Raw genomic sequence first — 19,382 nt, forward strand, 5'->3', positions numbered from 1 at the left:
GATTATTTCGCTTGCTCAAGTATCAATAACCATGGGTTAAGCAACTACCTTGCCGCCTTGTAAAACAAATAACAATTGTGATAGTAACACTTTAAACTGTCGCGTTTTGTACACATATTTAATTAATTATACGAACGGGTCTACAGGGGTAAAAACAATGAAATTATATCGCGGTAGACCCGTTTGTATAATTAAATTTGTCTAACTATTATGATGTTGAGTACAAAAGTTATTTTTTGTTAATTCAGTTTATTTTTTTTTTAATTTTTGGAGCTAGCTTTTGTGTCTGGTTGACTAGCTTTCAGAGCTACAATAAGCTTAAAACACAGATTACATCTATTCCAAGAAATCTCATTCAATAACACTATCGAATTAACGCGTAGCTCCGTTGATCCCTAACAACGTAACAATGCGACCGCTTTGAGTCTTAATCAACAGCTATTCGATTCATTTACTACTCGCTATTATTGTGCTGGGATAGTCGGTAAAAGGATGATACGACTACGATACGACATCGACTATCGACATTCGGGAAATGAATAAGAGATTCAGTAGATATGAAATAGTAAAGATATGTGACGTTCCACGGCAAAAGGTACCATTGCCCCGGCTGAATATTGCGTAGTGGCGTTAATAATAGCATTAGCGCCAGCCGCCATAAGGTACCTTTTGCAGTGGAACGTCACATATCTTTACTATTTCATATCTAGTGCATCTCTAAAGTATTTCCCGAATCGCGCCGTATAACATCTCTATCGAGTTATGGTCCCTATGACAGTTCATTTTTTATGGAGTAGCTGTCACGTAAAATTTTTGTACATATTTTTTTGGAAGTTTACATATAAATTTATTTTCAAATGTAGGTAACATTTAAGTAATAGTAATACGGACGCTTGAAAAAACTACCGGTTTTTTAATTAGCAGTTTCGAGTAGCATAAAATGAACTCCGGGTTTTTGTGTTCACACTTTCACACTGCATGCGCGCCAAAATTATTCCGATGTCGTATTGGTGTCGTGTTGATGTCGTATCGTATAAACCGTGCTTATTAATTAGCAGTTCGATCAGCCGTAACAGCGTCGAGGACAGTTTGAAAAGGCACGGGAGACCTGTTGCGGTCGGTTTGTGTGGTTTCATTCAAACCGTCATCATCATAATTTAAGAGCATGGCGCTTATTTAATATTCAAAACGTGTGCACAGAATAATTGAAACAATGGTATTATAACGCTAAAAGTTTACTTTTATTAAAATCTGCTTTTTAAAAAGTTCGGTTTTACCATTTTTGAGGTTTGTGTATGAAATTCTGCATTTTTTGCGAAAGAGTACTCAAGTGCCATGTGACTTTTTGAGTCACATAAAGTTCAAAAACACTTTATCGTGCTTCGTGGCTGCTACAACTCACACCTGGAAATTTGCTGTTTCGTGCTGTTAAATATTATCTACAGCAGTTTATTAATGACTTGTATCGTCTAGATGTCGTGCTTACGTCGTGTCATATAAACATGTTTATTAATTAGCATTTCGATTCATCATAACAGTGTTGAGGATACCGTCGGTTTCAAAAGGCACGGATCTGTTGTGGTCCGTTTGTGCGGCTCAATCAGGTATTTGGTGCGGAAATTAGGAAGATTTGTATTCGGAAATTGTGATTATTAAACTAATTAATGACATCCTAGCGTAGGGTGACTGCTATACGAGTAGTTATTGGACATTGTATAGTAATTGGCCGCTCCTAACAATAAGGTTTCAATTGGCTTGTTGTTGTTGGTTGTAACGCTTGACATGTGACTGGTACCTATTTAATGAATATTGACCTTAATAAAAATGTAAATTATAATAATATTGAATTGACATAGTAATGAATAATATAGCTAGTAGGTAATAAACAATAATGTTGCTTTATAATATTATGATCGTAGGGTTGAATAGTTTTTTTTTAATATGTATCTTGTACCTTAGACATTTTTTGTTTGTTTAATCTTAAGGTTATTTGAATTGTACTATATGTATTTTAGGAATAAGGACATTGTATACCGTAAACCGGTTGATTGTGACACTCTCTAATCAAATAATATTGTAACATCTGTATACTGACATTGCATAATCTGACAATAAATGATTACTTACTTACTTACTTACTTGTTTCGTTCTGATTTGTTAGGAAAGGTCAATTACTGTATAGTGGTCAATAATTATAGCAGTTGACCTAGTCAGTACCTCTGAAGCAGTAGAGGACCCGGGTTCGAATCCTGGTAAGGGAATCTATTTGTATGTTTATCGCAACTATAATTATAATATTTATCAAAGAATATTTAAAACGATCTTGTTTTACACCCAAAAATTGTTAAATCATAACTCACAACTCTTCATTTTATTAAAAACAACTTAAGACTTACCTAATTCAAACCAGCCCCTTCCACAAAAGAACTGCCAAGATTTAGAAGGCACTCGATAAAACCGCTCCCAAAACTACATAAAGAACCGAAGATATCAACTAAGATATGGACTAGACGACCGTCACTACCGGCTAGGCCAGACAAATTGGGATAGATTGATTGTCACCATATGTAAAGTCACCGATGTAATTAACCGAGGACACACATTAAAATATACATTTTATAAAATTAAACCCCATTATCACAAAGATGTAATTTAACAAACATGTTAAAACTAGACGATCGTAACAGGTACCTATAACCGAAACTACTATATTTGCAGTTACAGCAGACAGACGAGAAAACAAACAAATAATGTAGAACTTTTAACTGGAGATAAGGGTGTGAGATAGAACTAGTGTTAAAGTTGTGCTAAGAGTGTAGCCTTTTCACTCATATGAAAACTTGCGGTTATATGTATTCTTTATTTAACTTGGGTCTTAGGTAAGGGTTTTACAATGTCAGTATAAAAGTGCAATACAAAACATTACAAAAAATATATAAAAAAAACCTAACCTAGGGTGCCGTCGCCGCCGTACATAAATTGACTAAAACCCAAAGTAAGCTCAATACGTCTTCACGCTTAAACTACTAAAGCGATTTAGATGAAATTTGATATGGAAATAGCTTGAGACACGGGGATAGTTTTTATCAATCTTGATCATCATTCCACGTAGATGAGGTTGCGGGCAGAAATTAGTTATAAGCATACTTAGGTCAGTGTATCTGTAGATGATAGGCACTAGCACGAGGAATGAAAATGCGAAGTTACACTTAACAAGGAACTTTAATTAGATTTTGGGATACAGTCGAGTGACATAGATCGCGTCTAGCAGCGGACTGCCGCCGGCGCATGGCAACGTAGTGCATATTCCTTGCATAACATATGACATACAATTTTGAACCTTAAGTATTAGACATTAGCATCTAAATTAATATGACAAAGTTTCCTTAAAATAAAACTTAACTAGTTACATAGGTAAACATAGGTATAAGTAGGTACTTGTATAGTGGGCGCATCGCTAACACTCCCCACCCCAGTGCTGACTCAGCACTCTAAACTTACGGGAATAGGAGCGATGCGAGCCGCGGATCGCCGGTAAGTCCCGGTAGCCGTCCTTACCTCCACTAAACGGATGCGGCCGTCTCCGCCAGGAATTACCTGGGTGATCAACCCCTTCGGCCACATATTACGGGGAGAGTTGGAATCCACGATCAGAACGAGATCTCCTACCTTTAACGGCTTCCGCTCCTCCAGCCATTTTGTCCTAGGCACGAGAGTGGGTAGGATTTCTCTTAGCCACCTCTGCCAGAACATGTCAGCGAGCCTCTGCGCCTTCCGCCATAGCTTCCTCAGGCTGAGATCAGAATCATCGAACTCTCCTACAAGAGGGAGTCGCGATGATGATCCTAAAAGGAAGTGATTAGGCGTAAGAGACTCACCGTCAGCAGGATCGATAGACACGGGCACCAATGGACGACCGTTGACCATGTTCTCAACTTCTGCCATAAATGTGGTCAAAACTTCGTCCCTTGGTGCTCGTTCTTTTAAAACGACTTTGAGAGCCGTTTTTACTGAGCGTATTAATCGCTCCCACGCCCCACCCCAATGGGGGCTGGCGGGGGGATAAAAGTCCAGTCCATGTTGTTGTTAACCCCCTCAGCTTTTAGCACGTCCATATCTAGCGCCTCCATCGACCGGCGCAGCTCTGTGTCGGCGCCCCTCAGATTAGTTCCATTGTCCGAATACAGATGGCGCGGCCAGCCGCGCCGTGCCGCCATTCGTCGCAACGCCATGATGAGCGAGTCAGTTGTAAGGGAGGCAACTAACTCGATATGAATCGCCCGCACTGTGAGGCATGTGAATAGAACACCATACCTTTTCTCTCTGCGGCGACCCACCGCGACCTCCATTGGCCCAAAAAGGTCCAAACCACAGTGAAAAAAGGGTCGCTGATGGTGTTCTATTCTGGCCCCTGGCAGATCTCCCATGCGAGGTACCTGAGGTCTGCTCTTCATTATCCTGCACAACATGCACCTTGACGTCACGAGTTTAACAGTAGGTCTAAGTTTAATTACCCAATACCTTTGCTTTATTTCGTTAACCACCATCTCCTGACTTCCATGGGCCGCTTTCACATGGTAATGTCGGACGATTAGTCGTGCTACCTGATGACGGCCGTCCAGGATTACGGGTCTCTTGACGTCCAGAGGCACATCTGATGCGGCGTCAATGCGCCCGCCCACGCGAAGTAGGTCATGTTCATCTAAAATAGGTGATAATTTTAATAGCTTACTTGCGCGATGTAAAGCCCCTTGCGCCTTAATTCTGGCTAAGTCTTCCCCAAAAGACTCTTTTTGCGCGTGTTTTAGTAAAAATATCTCGGCACGCTCCATCATAGCACAGTCGATCTCGGCCGCTTGACCTTTGCACCTGGCGATGAACTTTAGCACTGTGGCCGTGGCGCGGGTGAGACGAAGCCACGAAGAGAAGCGCTGTGGGTCCGGCACTGGAATGCATGCAGGTTCCTCGCGCATCTGGACGACTGCTACGCATTCCCCTGTCTCCTCGTTACTTGTAGGTATAATATCTTTAGGCCATTCAGTTTCGTCAGCGTATAAAAAAGAAGGACCTTTGAACCACTCATTTTGTAGGGCTAGATCAAACGAGTCCCGCGTGGCTAAATCGGCAACATTTAGTTTCGTAGAAATGTACCGCCACTCGTCAACGCGGGTAAGGTCGTCAATCTCTCCCAAACGATTTGCTTCAAAGGCCTTATACGTACGATTTTTATTGCGAATCCAATGTATCACAGTTGAGAAGCACCAAAAGTAACGCCTTATAGGCGTCAGTTTGTGCTCCTTTCCAATTGCATTGGCGAGTCTTGCCGACAACAATGCAGCTTGCAGCTCAGCCTTTGGTATAGTCAGCTGTTTTACCGGCATAACTCTGCTTTTGCTTGCAATAAATGCAACATAAATAGTACCGTTATCCTCCCAGCGCCAATAGCCCACAGCTGACATCGCCTGAGTAGATGCATCGCTTAACAAATGCATCTGTAAATTATTATAGTATGAGTACTTACTACTCGATGCGGTCGTAGCACATGTAGATGCCGCTACGCCGTCGTAGCCTTTCGTAGCACTGTGCGTAGGCGCGTGGGTCGCGGGGGGCGAGGTAGGTACCTCTGCCTCGATATCCACACAATCTTGCATTTCGCTCGCACACGCTGTCGCTGTTTGGCTGTCCCTTACCGCATTGCGCGCGGCTGTGCAGTACCACCTAGGTATACGGATATCTTTAATTACCTTTAGAAGGTCAACCCACTTTCGCCACTTTAGATATATCTGGTCTGGAATGTAATCCTCCCAATCCACCTGTAAGCGCCAAGCCTCTTGAAGCATGATTCGGCCTTGAATCGTGAAGGGTGCTAAGAAACCTAGTACATCAAATATAGACATAATTACTCTTAGCATTATACGCTTTGTAGGCCTATTCTCACCTTCAAGGACGTCGTTCGGTATACGTTTTAATGACAAATCGAAGCCCAATATGTCATCCGCCGGGTACCAAATGAGACCCAAGGTACGCTCGCTTTCATGTTGCTGGCCGACTTTGAACCTTACAGCAGCGGTACCTAAGGTCTCCTTTGGCACGTTGTTTAAAACTGCGACGCTGTTGCTCGTCCAATTTCTTATTTCAAAGCCGCCCGCCCTGTGGATGTCACTGACATTCCTTACCATGTCGATCGCTGTCGCCTCGTCGGGCAGGCTGTCGATGTAGTCGTCCATGTAGTGCGAGTTGACGATGGCATTGACGGCGGCGGGAAACGACGATTCAAATCGCTGGGCGTTTTTATTTTTAACAAATTGTGCGACGAACGGAGCACAATTTGCGCCAAAAATGAGTGACGACATCGCATACGTCCTTATGTTTTCTGTGGGGTTATTTCTCCACAGAAACCTCAGTGCGTCCTGGTCGTCTTGCTGGATCTTGACCCTCAAGAACATGTCCCTAATGTCACCTGTTACTGCAATTGGATGTTCCCGAAAGCGCAGCATTATACCTAAAAGTGATGACAATAGGTCAGGTCCTGTGAGCAAATAATCATTTAGCGAGCTCCCACTTACCTGACTTGCAGCATCAAAGACTAGACGAAGTTTTTGCTTGTTGGGGTTGTCCACGCCGAAATGAGGTAAGTAATAAGTCTTCGGCGTGACCTCGGTGTTAGTCAATTCCCTAGCGTAATCATTTTCTAACAAATGACTGACCCTTTCACGATACCTGTCGGCGAATCCTGGATCCTTACCCATTTTGCGCTCAATACCCTTCATCCTGGTAAGCGCGTTTGGGCGGGAGTCGGGCATGGGGCGGTTTTCGTCCTTCCACGGAAGGCCGACGTACCAGCGCCCATCGACGAGCTCGGCGGAGCGCTCCAGCTGCGCGGCGGCGCGGGCGTCGTCGGCTTTTTGCGTGCGCCGTCACGCCCATGGAATCTAGCAGAAACGAGCGCCTAACATCTTCGTGTATTTCCCTTAGGAGGCACTCATCTGATGTGGTATCGTGATCTGCTCCGCTATCTGTAATAAAAAGGTTAGTATGGACAGCGACAGATGGCGAGCGCCTGGACGGACGGACAGTCCGCGGCACGCACACTTTCCCATGGACGCTCCAGCCGAGGCGGGTGAGCGTAGCTGATGGCTCATTATCTTTGCCCTCCCTAACTTGAATAGGTATCACAACATGTAAGTTATCCTGACCTATCAATAGTTCAGGTTCTGAATCAGTGGTACAAAATTTGAGTTTTATATCGGCTAGGTGAGAATAATTAACTAATTTTAAAACAGACAATGTTTGTATTGGCACACTTAATTCTTCAACACAACGCAATTTAACATTATAAACCTTATCGTCCATACCTTTAATGTCGACATATATTCACTTTGGTCGATTTGTACTCAAGCCCGTCATCTTTAAACGCACCGTGAACGCGCAATGTCTGTGAGTTACCACGTAGACCGACGCGTCGCGCGAGATTGGCACTTATTAACGAGACGGTAGATCCATCGTCCAATAGCGCGGTGCTATTTACCATACCGTTAGGTCCCTGAACACGCACTCGTACTACTTTTAACAACACTCTGGTGTCGGTCGCATTTATATGAGTTAAAGTTTCCGTCACTGGCTTGAACGCGGGTTCGCGCGGCTCGGGTCCGTTTATCGCGGTACTATTATTCGGTACACTTGCACTCGGCAGCGGCGCGGGCGCCGCCGTGACGTCACGCGCACTGTTGTTTACCCGATAATGTAGTAGGCGATGATGTGGAGCTCCGCAGCCGTCCTTGTCGCACGCGGGGGACTTGCAGGTGTCGCGTTCATGCTTGGAGATAATGCATTTGTAGCATAAGCCGTTTTTCTTCACGTGTTGCCATCGTACTTTGCGTAACGCTTTCTTAAATGGTTTGCATTCCGTTAACTTATGCACAGCTGTTCGGCAAAATAAACATTTTAAATCGCCTTCTTTAGTTTGTAGTAAAACAGTGTGTGTACGGGAAGATGAATGATCGCTTGACTTGTTTTTAAAGGTATCGCTACGCGTAGTTGATAAAAAACTTGCTGTTGTAGAAATCTTCAATGCTTCGTCATTAAGAAAATCCGATAGAATGACTAACCTCGATTTCTGCGCATCTTGGAGAAGTTTAAAACTGTAGTCTGACCATTTGGAGATGAGCACAGTGGGCAGCTTGGACAGGATGATGGAGACGATATTCATGCCATGTAGGTACTCCTCGCGTCCTAGTGCTCGCACAGCTTCTACGAAATTTTGAACCTTCACTGCGAACATAACTATATCTTTATGATATTCTAGTTGCAAAGGCTGTAGCTTCTTGATGTCTAGTAGAATACGAGAGATGATGCTGTCAGGGTTTCCAAAACGTAGCTCCAATGTCGACATTACCCGGTCGGGCGACGTGGCGCTTATAAACAATGCAGCGACAGCATCTCGTGCGGCTCCTTTAAGACATTTACGAAGTCGCCATAAATTTTCTTTATCTGTAAATTTACAGACCTCGGTAGACTCCTGGTAGGTCTGTTTGAACTGAAGCCATTCTAACTGGTCACCTGAAAATTCAGGTAGGTCCTTAGGCGTGCTAATTCGGCTGAGCAGGCTAGCGTTAGGCACTTGATTGCTAGTGGTCGATAGGTCTTTAAGTGCGCCGGCTAATAATTGCACTGTTTGGTTGAGCGCGCTGACGGTACCTTCGGGCGCAGGCGGCGCTGCCGGCATGAAGCCATCGGCGGCGGCGCGCGGTGCTAAGCTAGACGCTGGCCTCGGCTGCGCTTGCTCGATGACTGCTGGGGGTATGACAGGTGCAGGCATCCGTGCTGGAACTGGAATGTGCAGTGTGCCCGTGGTGACTCCATTGTCGGGGGCTGGCTGCTCGTCTGGTAGTTCCGTGTGGTTGCTTTGGTGATCAACCCACGCGTTTATATCGTTGCGAAGAGGTACGTTACCATCGAATTGTGAACTGTATTCCTCTAGGTCGCCTAGGTGTTTTCGCCTGGCTTCTTTAGAGGCTGTCGATCTTCGTGAGCCCTTGCTACTCGGGACGGCACCCACATGTGACGCGGCAGGCTTCGTGTCGGGAATTTGCTTAAAATGCAGCAACGGCTCCGACTTTATGCTGCTTGTCGCGTTTAATTTGTGTTGTAGAAACTTCTTGACCATCGGATCTAAAGGTTTCTCGACTTTATCGGGCGCAGATTCATTGCACGGCGGTATAACCTCACTTTTTCTTTGTTCTCGCTCGCGCGCCATGTGTTCCTCGTGCTCCCGACGTGCCTTTGCACTGCGCGTTTCCATTTTTATAGGCGTTCGGTCCATCATATCCGGTTCGAAGACCACTTTGTAGATGATAGGCACTAGCACGAGGAATGAAAATGCGAAGTTACACTTAACAAGGAACTTTAATTAGATTTTGGGATACAGTCGAGTGACATAGATCGCGTCTAGCAGCGGACTGCCGCCGGCGCATGGCAACTGTGACGTTTACACAATAAAAGTGCAATGCGAACTACCTGCAGGTCGACATTCTGTTGTCAACTGTCATACCGTGCAGACGGGTCGCGGAGCACATGCCTGACCAACTGAGTTTTATTTATTACCTCGCAATACAACAACAGAACCTAGACGTCACAATGGCGACGAGGATAAAAAACGTAAGAAAAAGAAAACAAAACCGATGTAGTTGCTAAATATCCGACAAAAAGTGATCAGTTTGAAATTATTTTTCAATGAAAGGGAGGGAGACAAATGACCCAAATAGCACAGGTATGATTGACCCAATGTGGACTTAAAATATAGCTCTGAGCACATAAACATCTTTATAAGGTACACTTCTGGTACTTAAACTATATTTTGGTCGAGAAAAAAAACTATTTTTACGCAAATAGTATTACTATAGGGCACATTTCAACGTCTTATTCAGTTCAAATACTATTTAATGCTTTTAGCTTTCCAAAAACGGGTCGGTGAACAGAAATTAAGCCAAATACGGTAAAATAAGTTATTATAAAATAGAAATAAAACTTTTATAGCGACTGTGAATTTATGGAAGCGTGTAAAACTATAATTAAGCTATACGTATAATAAATAAACTGTCGCGCATATTGCTGTATAGTGCTGAATATGTCTGTTCACCGGTAATTTATTATAGGTAACTAAGTATACCAACGTGGTGCTGTCTGCGTTAACGGTTGTTGAAACAATATCTGGGTTCGCTGTAGTTTATTATTAGCTCACAAATGTATCAAATTAAGGGCAAATGCTTAATAATATTTCACATAATAAGGTTTATTACTTTTAACCGGAAGTTATCTACCTAAATAAATAATAAATGTACCTACTCTTTATTTCGAGTCAAATTCAATAATAATCAACAGATCAGCTGCTAAGCCTGCTAATGCTGCTATACAATATGTGCTACTTAGTTTACGTGCTACTTAGATATGCATTTAAATTATTTAACCAAATGAGCATAATATATATATTATCTGGGTCTTGTTTCTATAATGAAAAAGGAAAAATAAGTAAACAAACTGATACTGTCGGTGAAATTTGTCGTAAAGCTTAAGCTCAATACGAGAATTCTCCAAAAAGGGAATTTATAGTTGTCAATGTTGTTGTGTTAATCTGATGGGTAATATTGCACTTACCCTCCTGGGGCCCAGCCATACAAGGAAAAATCTGAACTTGCTATTGAAATCTGAATCTATAATGTAGGATTCAGGGTTGATTTTGTTTTGTTTAAAATGGAACGAAGCAAAACAGATGCAACCGTGCTACAATTAAACACAACCTATGTCGCTAAGGAGCAAAATGTTATTGTTACGGCGACGCTGACGGCGAACATTGAATCCTGAACGAAGCGAGGGATTCTAAAATGGAATACTGAGTTTAGTGAGGGATTCAAGGGTTAACGCCCAAAGTGAAAATAATTTTGCTACCATGTGACCCATACTGTTTTTCACATCACATAATATATAAGGAAAAAAAAATAGTCTAGTCTAAAGAACTTAAAGAGTCTTAAGAGTCTAAAGCGTATAAAGAGTCTAAAGGGTCTAAAGAGTCTAAATAGTCTAAATAGTCTAAATAGTCTAAAGAATCTAAAGAGTCTCTAAAAAGTCTAAAAGAGTCCAAAGAGTCTAAATAGTCTTAATAGTCAAAAGAGTCTAAGGAGTCTACAAAGTCTAAATTAGAGTCTAAAGATTGTAAGAGTTTAAATGGTCTAAAGAGTCTATAGAATCTAAAGAGTCTTAATCTAAAGGGTCTAAGAGTCTTGAGAGTCTGAAGTTTAGAGTCGTACATGTATGCAGTAAACAGATTTTCCTGAAAATAATTATATTAAAATATCCATTTTCCGAATAGATGTAAAAAATTCAAATTTTACTGACCTTAGAAAGTATCTACTTACCTATTTCATCTGGTAGGACCGTGGGCCTTGGGAAGGTATGGTTAATAATTCTGCCGCGCCAGCAATGATTACGCGGTGATCGATTGCATTTGGAAACTCATGAAATGCTTACCCTGTCCTCCTTAAATAAGTTATTTATTTAAAAACGAGTTTTCAAATGCAAGTATCGCGGTTATGGTGGTGGGGCAGGGTTGCTGATGCCGACTATGGTGTATTTAAAATGACTAACTACACATTGACACAACCTTGCCTGTAAATATGACAAACAGGCAAAGTCGAGTTTCATAGACTGAAAAGCCAAAGGTATTAATGCATAGTTTATGCAAGATATGAGTTCCGTATAAATAAATACCTACAATTGGAGTGAAATCTCCGCGAGTGCTGCATGGGATATCGGCCCATGTAGTGCAAATGATAAGTTCTTCAAAATTAAAAATTAATATATTTCAGGAAAAAATCCATATAACATTGTTAGTAATATGTGACTATAATTAACCTTAAAGATTGAAACTCAGGTTATTGTCACAAAGACTCGTCGAACTTTAATGTAATGTCTTGGGGTCCAATCCTATGTATATGTGTCTACCTGTTCTGTTTTTACACGTTGTGTTACTTCGATAACTCCTTAAGTACAGAAACCCGGTAATTAGAAGGTACTTACCTAACGCACATATTCCGTGCTTACTTACAGATAGTTTTACAATGATGTCTTAATTGTACGCTTTAGAATGTGCCTAAGTGTCGTGTGCCTGCTAGCTGCGAGCACTCCTCCAAGTACGCACGTTTTAGAAGCTAGTGTAATGGACATTTTCAAAGTTGCTGTCGACGAATTAAACTAATACCTTTCACGGAAACAGATTTGGTATGAACAATTCATAATTCGACTGATGCAACAGAAACTAGACTTTGAAAATGTCTAATCTAATCTATTCCTAAAGATTCTAAACGTGATTTCAATGCGGAAAAGGAAAACGATCTTATTGACAGATTCGTTGAAAATTGAGCCTCCGTGGATCTAAAAGAAATGTTGAATCTAGGGGTTTCAGTTACAATAAACAAGTGATTATGGAAAAAATATAGATAAAATGTTAGGATGCAACGGAAAGAGTTTTGGGCCAACATAACAAACAGGTAGACAGGATTGCGATAATGGCGCCGCCTACCCCCTAAAAGATAAAATGTGCCGGCATGTGATAAATGTGCCTACAAAGGCCAATTCAAAATGCAAAGCACTAGGACTAAATGAATACCGATAAAAGTCGACGGGCCGACTAGATAAAAGTCCATAAATAAATAAATTACCTAAAGCCAATCAACTAATTTTAGTGCCATAAGAACACATAATTCTATAAATTGACAATCAGGTCAAAGGTAAATTAAAGGTAAATAAATAGACGCTGGGTCTGTCACAATGCCACACATGTAGGTATCTAAAGTAAATGCTGAAAATAAAAACAAAGTACCAATCAGTGGCGATGCGTGAAACCTTGCACTCCCACTGGGCTACTTTATATATGACTTGTTCCTAATCGTGAAAACATACACATGCGAAAATAGTAACCAAGTTCGTAAAACGGACTGCCAAGTGATGGCATCAATATCGGACAATTACCCAGATAGCCATGAGTTTTAAGTGTAATAAAAAGGCACGTTAGAGGGAAATTTATACTGTGTACGTATAAAACCCTATAAGGACCAGACGTGATCTTGATTGCACCAAACTACAGTTTGCCAAATTGAGGTTGAGACTAACAAATCAAACAAACCTTGTAAATTGAGGTTGCAGATCGAACCTCTTTATATTCTCAAGAGTACATATATATTACATATATTATCAGAGAGTGATTTACTTAAGTCGTTGTTTAATAATTATCGTACTTTCGGTACTTAGTACCAAATATGAACGAAAACCCAAAATGGCCTAGGGTTTTATTAAAGCAACGGAAAAATAATAAAGTAAAGTGAAACCGTGTTCATGGTAATGACATTCCATTGGTTCCTTGTAAATTATAAATAATTAGAGTTAAACAATATACTCGTATGCCACAATCAAGGCAGGAAAATGAACATACACAAGTGCTAGTTTTGCTCTATAATATATTTTTAAATGATTGAACCTAATGGAAACAAAATGTCTATAAAAATAATAATAATTAATGTGACTGTAATCATGATCAAATTAAGACTGTATATTGTAGTCAAGGGCTACTGTAGACTATAGTCAAGGCTAAAATCAACTTCCAATTAGTAAGCAAGTATTGGAGTTGTTTTCATGACATAAATATATGAGTAACAGTAAGTTGCTAGATTAACAGAACAGGTATTGATCTGTATTCAGCAAGTATTGTATTAATTAAAAAACGGTAATAAAATAATATATCCAATCCAATGCAATTTATAATAATAACGGTCAAATATGTAGGTACCTACATCATTATACCTGAGTAATAGAAATCTACTTGTAGGTAGGTATAGATCATGGTTGCGTAAATATCATACCAGGCCGCGTAGCCGGGATACCAATCGCTTACGCTCCGTAGCGATCGAAACGCAGCTGTCACTGTCGCACTAATATCGAAGAGTGATAGAGAGACATAATGCTTTTCGTTGTCGAAGCGATGGCGATTGTAACCTTGGCTAGGCCGGCAATACACAAGTAAAACTAAACAGGTTGTGATGTATCTTGTAAGACTTTTTACCTTATTTAACATTGGACCATTTACGTATATTATAAATTGCATCCTATCTATATATTATACTGTATTACCTATTAAACAAGCCAAGTAAAACTGAGGCAATCGGCTGTTGCCAATAAATAATGTACAGGTATGAGATGTTATTAGAAAGCAACCTGCTTGTAACAATTTTATTGGAAACTCACGAAATAGATATTAATGTTTGAAACATGTACATAGCTTGAATGCTAATGGAAAAACCTAGAAAAGTGTAAGCATCCAAAGAAAATGTGTAGCAATTAAGGTTAAACTCGTAAGATATTTAAACCCCGAGTTATCATGTGAATAAAAGAAAACAGACTCAAAACTGCAAAAAGGAGAAGGACAGGGACTGACATTGTAAAAGTAAAACCATAATTGTATTAAAACACTTTATTACACTAAACAAGTACATAACAATAAGAGAAGAGAATAAATATGTACAAAGATGAACTTATCCTTTTAAGGGGTCTCTTCCAGCTGACCGCTAAGCAACTGAGAGAGATACTAGGAAGAGTTCTAAATATTCCAAGATTGATATTGTTAAAAATGTTTATCGTTGAACTGTTGAGAAATAAATATATATACACCTAGCCGAGTTTCTTCCACCGGTTCTTCTCGGGTCTGAGGTTAACGCTGTTTTCTGGACCGGTGGCAGTAAGTCGGAATTAGAATCTAAATTAACCTAGCAGTTATAAGATAAACAGATGTGAGATGGTTGAACTATTGTTGCATAGCTAACGCATAATGTAAAATAAATAAATCATTTATAAAAAGGAAGAGATGTGACGTTTACACAATAAAAGTGCAATGCGAACTACCTGCAGGTCGACATTCTGTTGTCAACTGTCATACCGTGCAGACGGGTCGCGGAGCACATGCCTGACCAACTGAGTTTTATTTATTACCTCGCAATACAACAACAGAACCTAGACGTCACAGCAACGTAGTGCATATTCCTTGCATAACATATGACATACAATTTTGAACCTTAAGTATTAGCTAAACATTAGCATCTAAATTAATATGACAAAGTTTCCTTAAAATAAAACTTAACTAGTTACATAGGTAAACATAGGTATAAGTAGGTACTTGTATAGTGGGCGCATCGCTAACAGTATCAAAGAATAATAATATACTAATAATCTTGTTGTTTGTTGCAGGTACGCAAATACTTAAATATCACGATGAATCCCAAACTATGCTTGATGCTAATGAAAAAAAAAAACAAAGTTGAAGATGTAAGTATATCAAAGTATACTTATCCCTAAAAATGATCTCTTTCAGCTAACGTTTGAGAAAATGAAATAGATTCTTATCTGTTTTAGTTGTTGTGTTGGTTATATTTATTCTATTATGTATACGACAGTGTGGACGATGACAAAACGATCAGTTTTCCCAACTCAAAAAGCTGCCATCTCTGGGCCCTATCGTGGATTTCGCCCCACCATCGTATAGTTTGTAATACTATCTGTTATTGCAGTTTTCATGTTGCTTATCTTTATTCCCCACTACGCCGTCATAAAAGGTCGTTGGAAACTTTCTCTCGTAAAATATATCCAATGTAAACAATTTGGGTGCAAATTCAATTGAGTTTTGTTGTTGAACGCGATATTTTGTTATCTGATTTGGTTACTGGGTCCGTGATTCTATTAGTTTTGAAACTGTAGGTTTGAATGGTTTTAGATTTTAGTTTTTCAGTCAAACAGTTTCATTACATCAGCAATTAATTAAAATGAACAAGATTCGTGACCGATAAGATAGTAATTGGTCGTGATATATTCGTCAGGTTGCTATATTATTAATTAATTTAACGCATTCGTGTGACCAATTTGACGGAACATTCAGCTAGTGATAGTAAAAGGGTTTTTAATAGACCTGGTTTAGCCCTTTGTTCTGAACCTTGAACAAAGTTTTGTTCAAGGTTCAGAACAAAGGTCCAAACAAAACAAACAACAAACAAACAACAACAAACAAAGAACAAACAAACAAACAAACAACCAAACAAACAAACAAACAAACAAACAAACAAAGAACAAAGGTCCTTGTTGTTGTTTGTTTTGTTGAACCTTTGTGTGAACTGTAGTTTTTTTTAATACCTGTACGGATATGATGGTCGTATTTGTCTACGTGAAAGCGTGATAAAACGGTGTCCGTCTCTTTCTATCCCGCAGAGTTAAAAAGTGACAGTTGTTTTATCACGTGGATAAATGTGGATAAAGCGATCCATAATAGGCTTGCTGAATAATATTAATTGATGAAAAAAAATACCTTAAATGTAGAACCTGACAACAAATAGGTAAGAATGAAATATGCCTCACGCTAGAACTGTCCGGGTCCGGGCCGAGGCATCTAACACTTCGTTTTCTATGATGGGTAGTGGGTGATCACGTGATGCGATAGAAAAACTGAACGTAAGAAAAAATAAGACGTCTATTCCACTGACCAAAAACTTTAACTGAAACGAAAAGAAATCCTTATTTATATAACAAAAGAAACAATAAAAAGCTGTTCAGCTTCCTCCCCATAATGGAATCGAGAAACACATTTTACTTCATCAACATCTTGACAAATTGCTACTGTACTCATTTGCCAACACCATCTCAGTTCCCCAAACCGTGTGGAAACACCCTAACTCTAAAACGACTTAACTCTTGGCTGAGTCCTAGTGACATAAGCTCTTCTTCTTTTACGCTAAGATTTAGCGGCATAAGCTTCCAAACGACGTAAACTTGTATAAACGTTAAGGAGAGTTACGACGTTGCTAAAGTTATGATGTTTGGATCCGTGGATTTGTTAAATAAAGCCCTAATCTTCTCAGACAAACATGGCGAAAGCGTAGATCCGACGGAGATATGCAAGTGCTAGGATGAGATGGAAGACTAATATTTCTCTTAGGTCTTGTGTTTAGTTGATAAGTGATTACGCATGTCTTAAACTGATCGCTTCTTGTCCCAAAACCGAGTCCAAAGCATGTCATTTTTTAATTAAACTAAATTTGACCCACTTCCCGATTTCCGATTGAGCTGAAAGTTTGCATACATCTGATCTGACGACACGAGGTGGCCATGAGAACTCTGTGTTGTTTGAGGTTATCTGACGCCAAGACGAGCAAAACGAAGCGCAAGGGCACTACCTACCTTTTCTCGAAGCGCTTCGTCGTTTTTTTGAACCCTCATAACTTGAGTTTGGATTATACCAGAAAAACAAAATTCTTGGGATATATGATGTCAATAGTAGACTTAGTAAGCATAAAAATTTTCAATAGCAACGCTCTTATAATTTTTCTGTAAATAACATAATGTACTAGAAAACAGAAGGGACAAGATGGTTGACCACCTGATACGGCACGACAGTTTTTTTTTATCATCTTGGAGGGCAAGATTAAGGGAAAAAGACACAAAGGAAGGCCCAGGCTCATACGCACATATCAGCCAAATAAAAGAGTTTATGTCGTGTCGTACGAGGGAGTTAAAAGGCTGGCCCAGCAAAGAGAAGACTGGTGATCACTCCACCGACAAGAGCATAGATCTTAAGCATTGATGACGATGATAAGAAAAATAACCTATTCCATCAATAAACCATTAACGGTCGTGTAAACTTTTACAAATTACTAAAATACGAGAGGAGGAGTTTGTTAAGAACTATAGATAATAGAAGAGGAAAGATGCTTGGGCACCTGATACGACATGACGAATTTATCAAAATCATCATAGAAGGGAAAGTTGAAGCAAACAGGAAGAAGGGAAGACCAAGGACAGCGTACATGGATCAAATAAAGGAAAAGATTAACGTCGTAGCGTCGGGCTGTCAAAGAGAAGGCAGAGGACCGCCAAACATGGAAATTGCTCCACCGACAAGAGTCATACTCTTAAACATATGATGATGAAACTTTTGCATTTCCTTTGTAGAAACCTAAGGACCGTTAAATAGGTATTTTAACGTTCCTAGAACCGATAACATTTTCCAATTGTATATTTTGTTTCCAACCGGCGTTTGAACAAATACGAACCATTAACTCAGAAATGTCGCATTACAAACTTCAAAACAGAAAACTAAGACGTCTCAGCGTTGTTTCCAATAATTCCATCTTCAGTGACCCATTTCTTACGAACCTCCATTCTGAACTCTATGCGGGAATTTTTAAAGTTGTTTTTCGCTTGTAAGTGGAGAATTGAAGGAAAAATTGCCACAAATAGTGTCGATCGAGTTGCCATTCGGGGTAGAGTCTAGGAAAGGTGTGCTGTATTGGTTTCGGCGCTACCCTTTCAAATTTAGCTTGAATAACATTGGCCGCGGCTTTTTCACGCTTTCGTAACTTTGATTACACGGCGAAATTGGAATTTGTAAAGTTTTTGTAGTTTTTTGCGTGGATAAAGTAAAAGAACATCATAACAGCGAATCCTTGGTTTTAAAATAAGAAATTTCATCACATAGTAAGGTGGGTTTTTCTCTTGGGGGGTCGACATAAAAAAATTGTTATTGTTATGAAATGATTTTGATACGAGCTTGACGACTTTCACTTCATTTAGCAATTAGCAAGCCTGCACACGTGCTCAATATGTATAGTTGTAAATTTCGTCGGGTGACAAGCAAAAGTCACTAAGTACTGTCAAAAAATTAAAGTAACAATGCACTTTATTACACTTGTAACACGGTGTATTGTCCAATAATTTCAATGGTGTTAGTGATTTTTGCTTGTCACCCGACGATTTAGTAATTTGGTTTATTCTAATTATTTCATCACGATGCCGATGATGAAACGACTTAAAAAGTTAGGTACTTTTTGAAGTAGGTATTTTTTTTATTACCAGGCCTTATTTCAATAATTTTGGTATTTAAAAGGGCCATGCACATAAGAACCTTCTCTGATGGAAAGCCACATATTATTTGATCCGTAAAATCGACGTTCGTAAGACTCGCCCCCCCCCCTTTCCACCCCGATCAGCAAGTGCAGACACGTCAGCAGCACTCGGAATCAATGTAATTCGGGTCATCGCAGCTGATAGGCAGAGAGCTTTTCATTTTCAGAAGCGGCTTAGGTAGATACCCATTTCATATTACTATTTTAATAGGTACCTACCTCGTACTATTTAATCGATCAGCAAAAATTACTATTCTAAAAAGTAATTGTATAAGCAAATATTATTCTGATGTGCAAATAAAAACTTTATGAAGGACGTATTTTTTGACGGACGATTATTATTTCCATTATTTACTAACATGACTTTTTTATGGCTTGGATAATAAAATAAAA

At 39.9% G+C, this 19,382-nt stretch overlaps 2 protein-coding genes across 2 annotated transcripts in view; one reads left to right on the forward strand and one right to left on the reverse strand.

Moving 5' to 3' along the window:
• LOC134675558 (uncharacterized) overlaps positions 1-19,382 on the forward strand; it is a 411,257-nt gene that overhangs the window by 156,030 nt on the left and 235,845 nt on the right. The window lies entirely within an intron of this gene.
• Positions 4,020-6,227, reverse strand: LOC134675634 (uncharacterized). The gene has a single exon (XM_063533962.1). It carries the CDS (start codon positions 6,225-6,227, stop codon positions 4,020-4,022), a length of 2,208 nt encoding a protein of 735 aa, XP_063390032.1.

This window comes from Cydia fagiglandana, chromosome 22 (genome assembly GCF_963556715.1).
Source record: "Cydia fagiglandana chromosome 22, ilCydFagi1.1, whole genome shotgun sequence".
NCBI lineage: Eukaryota > Metazoa > Arthropoda > Insecta > Lepidoptera > Tortricidae > Cydia > Cydia fagiglandana.

Excerpts from the sequence above, each read along its gene's own strand:
- LOC134675634 (XM_063533962.1), bottom strand. The coding sequence starts at position 6,227 with ATGGACGACTACATCGACAGCCTGCCCGACGAGGCGACAGCGATCGAC.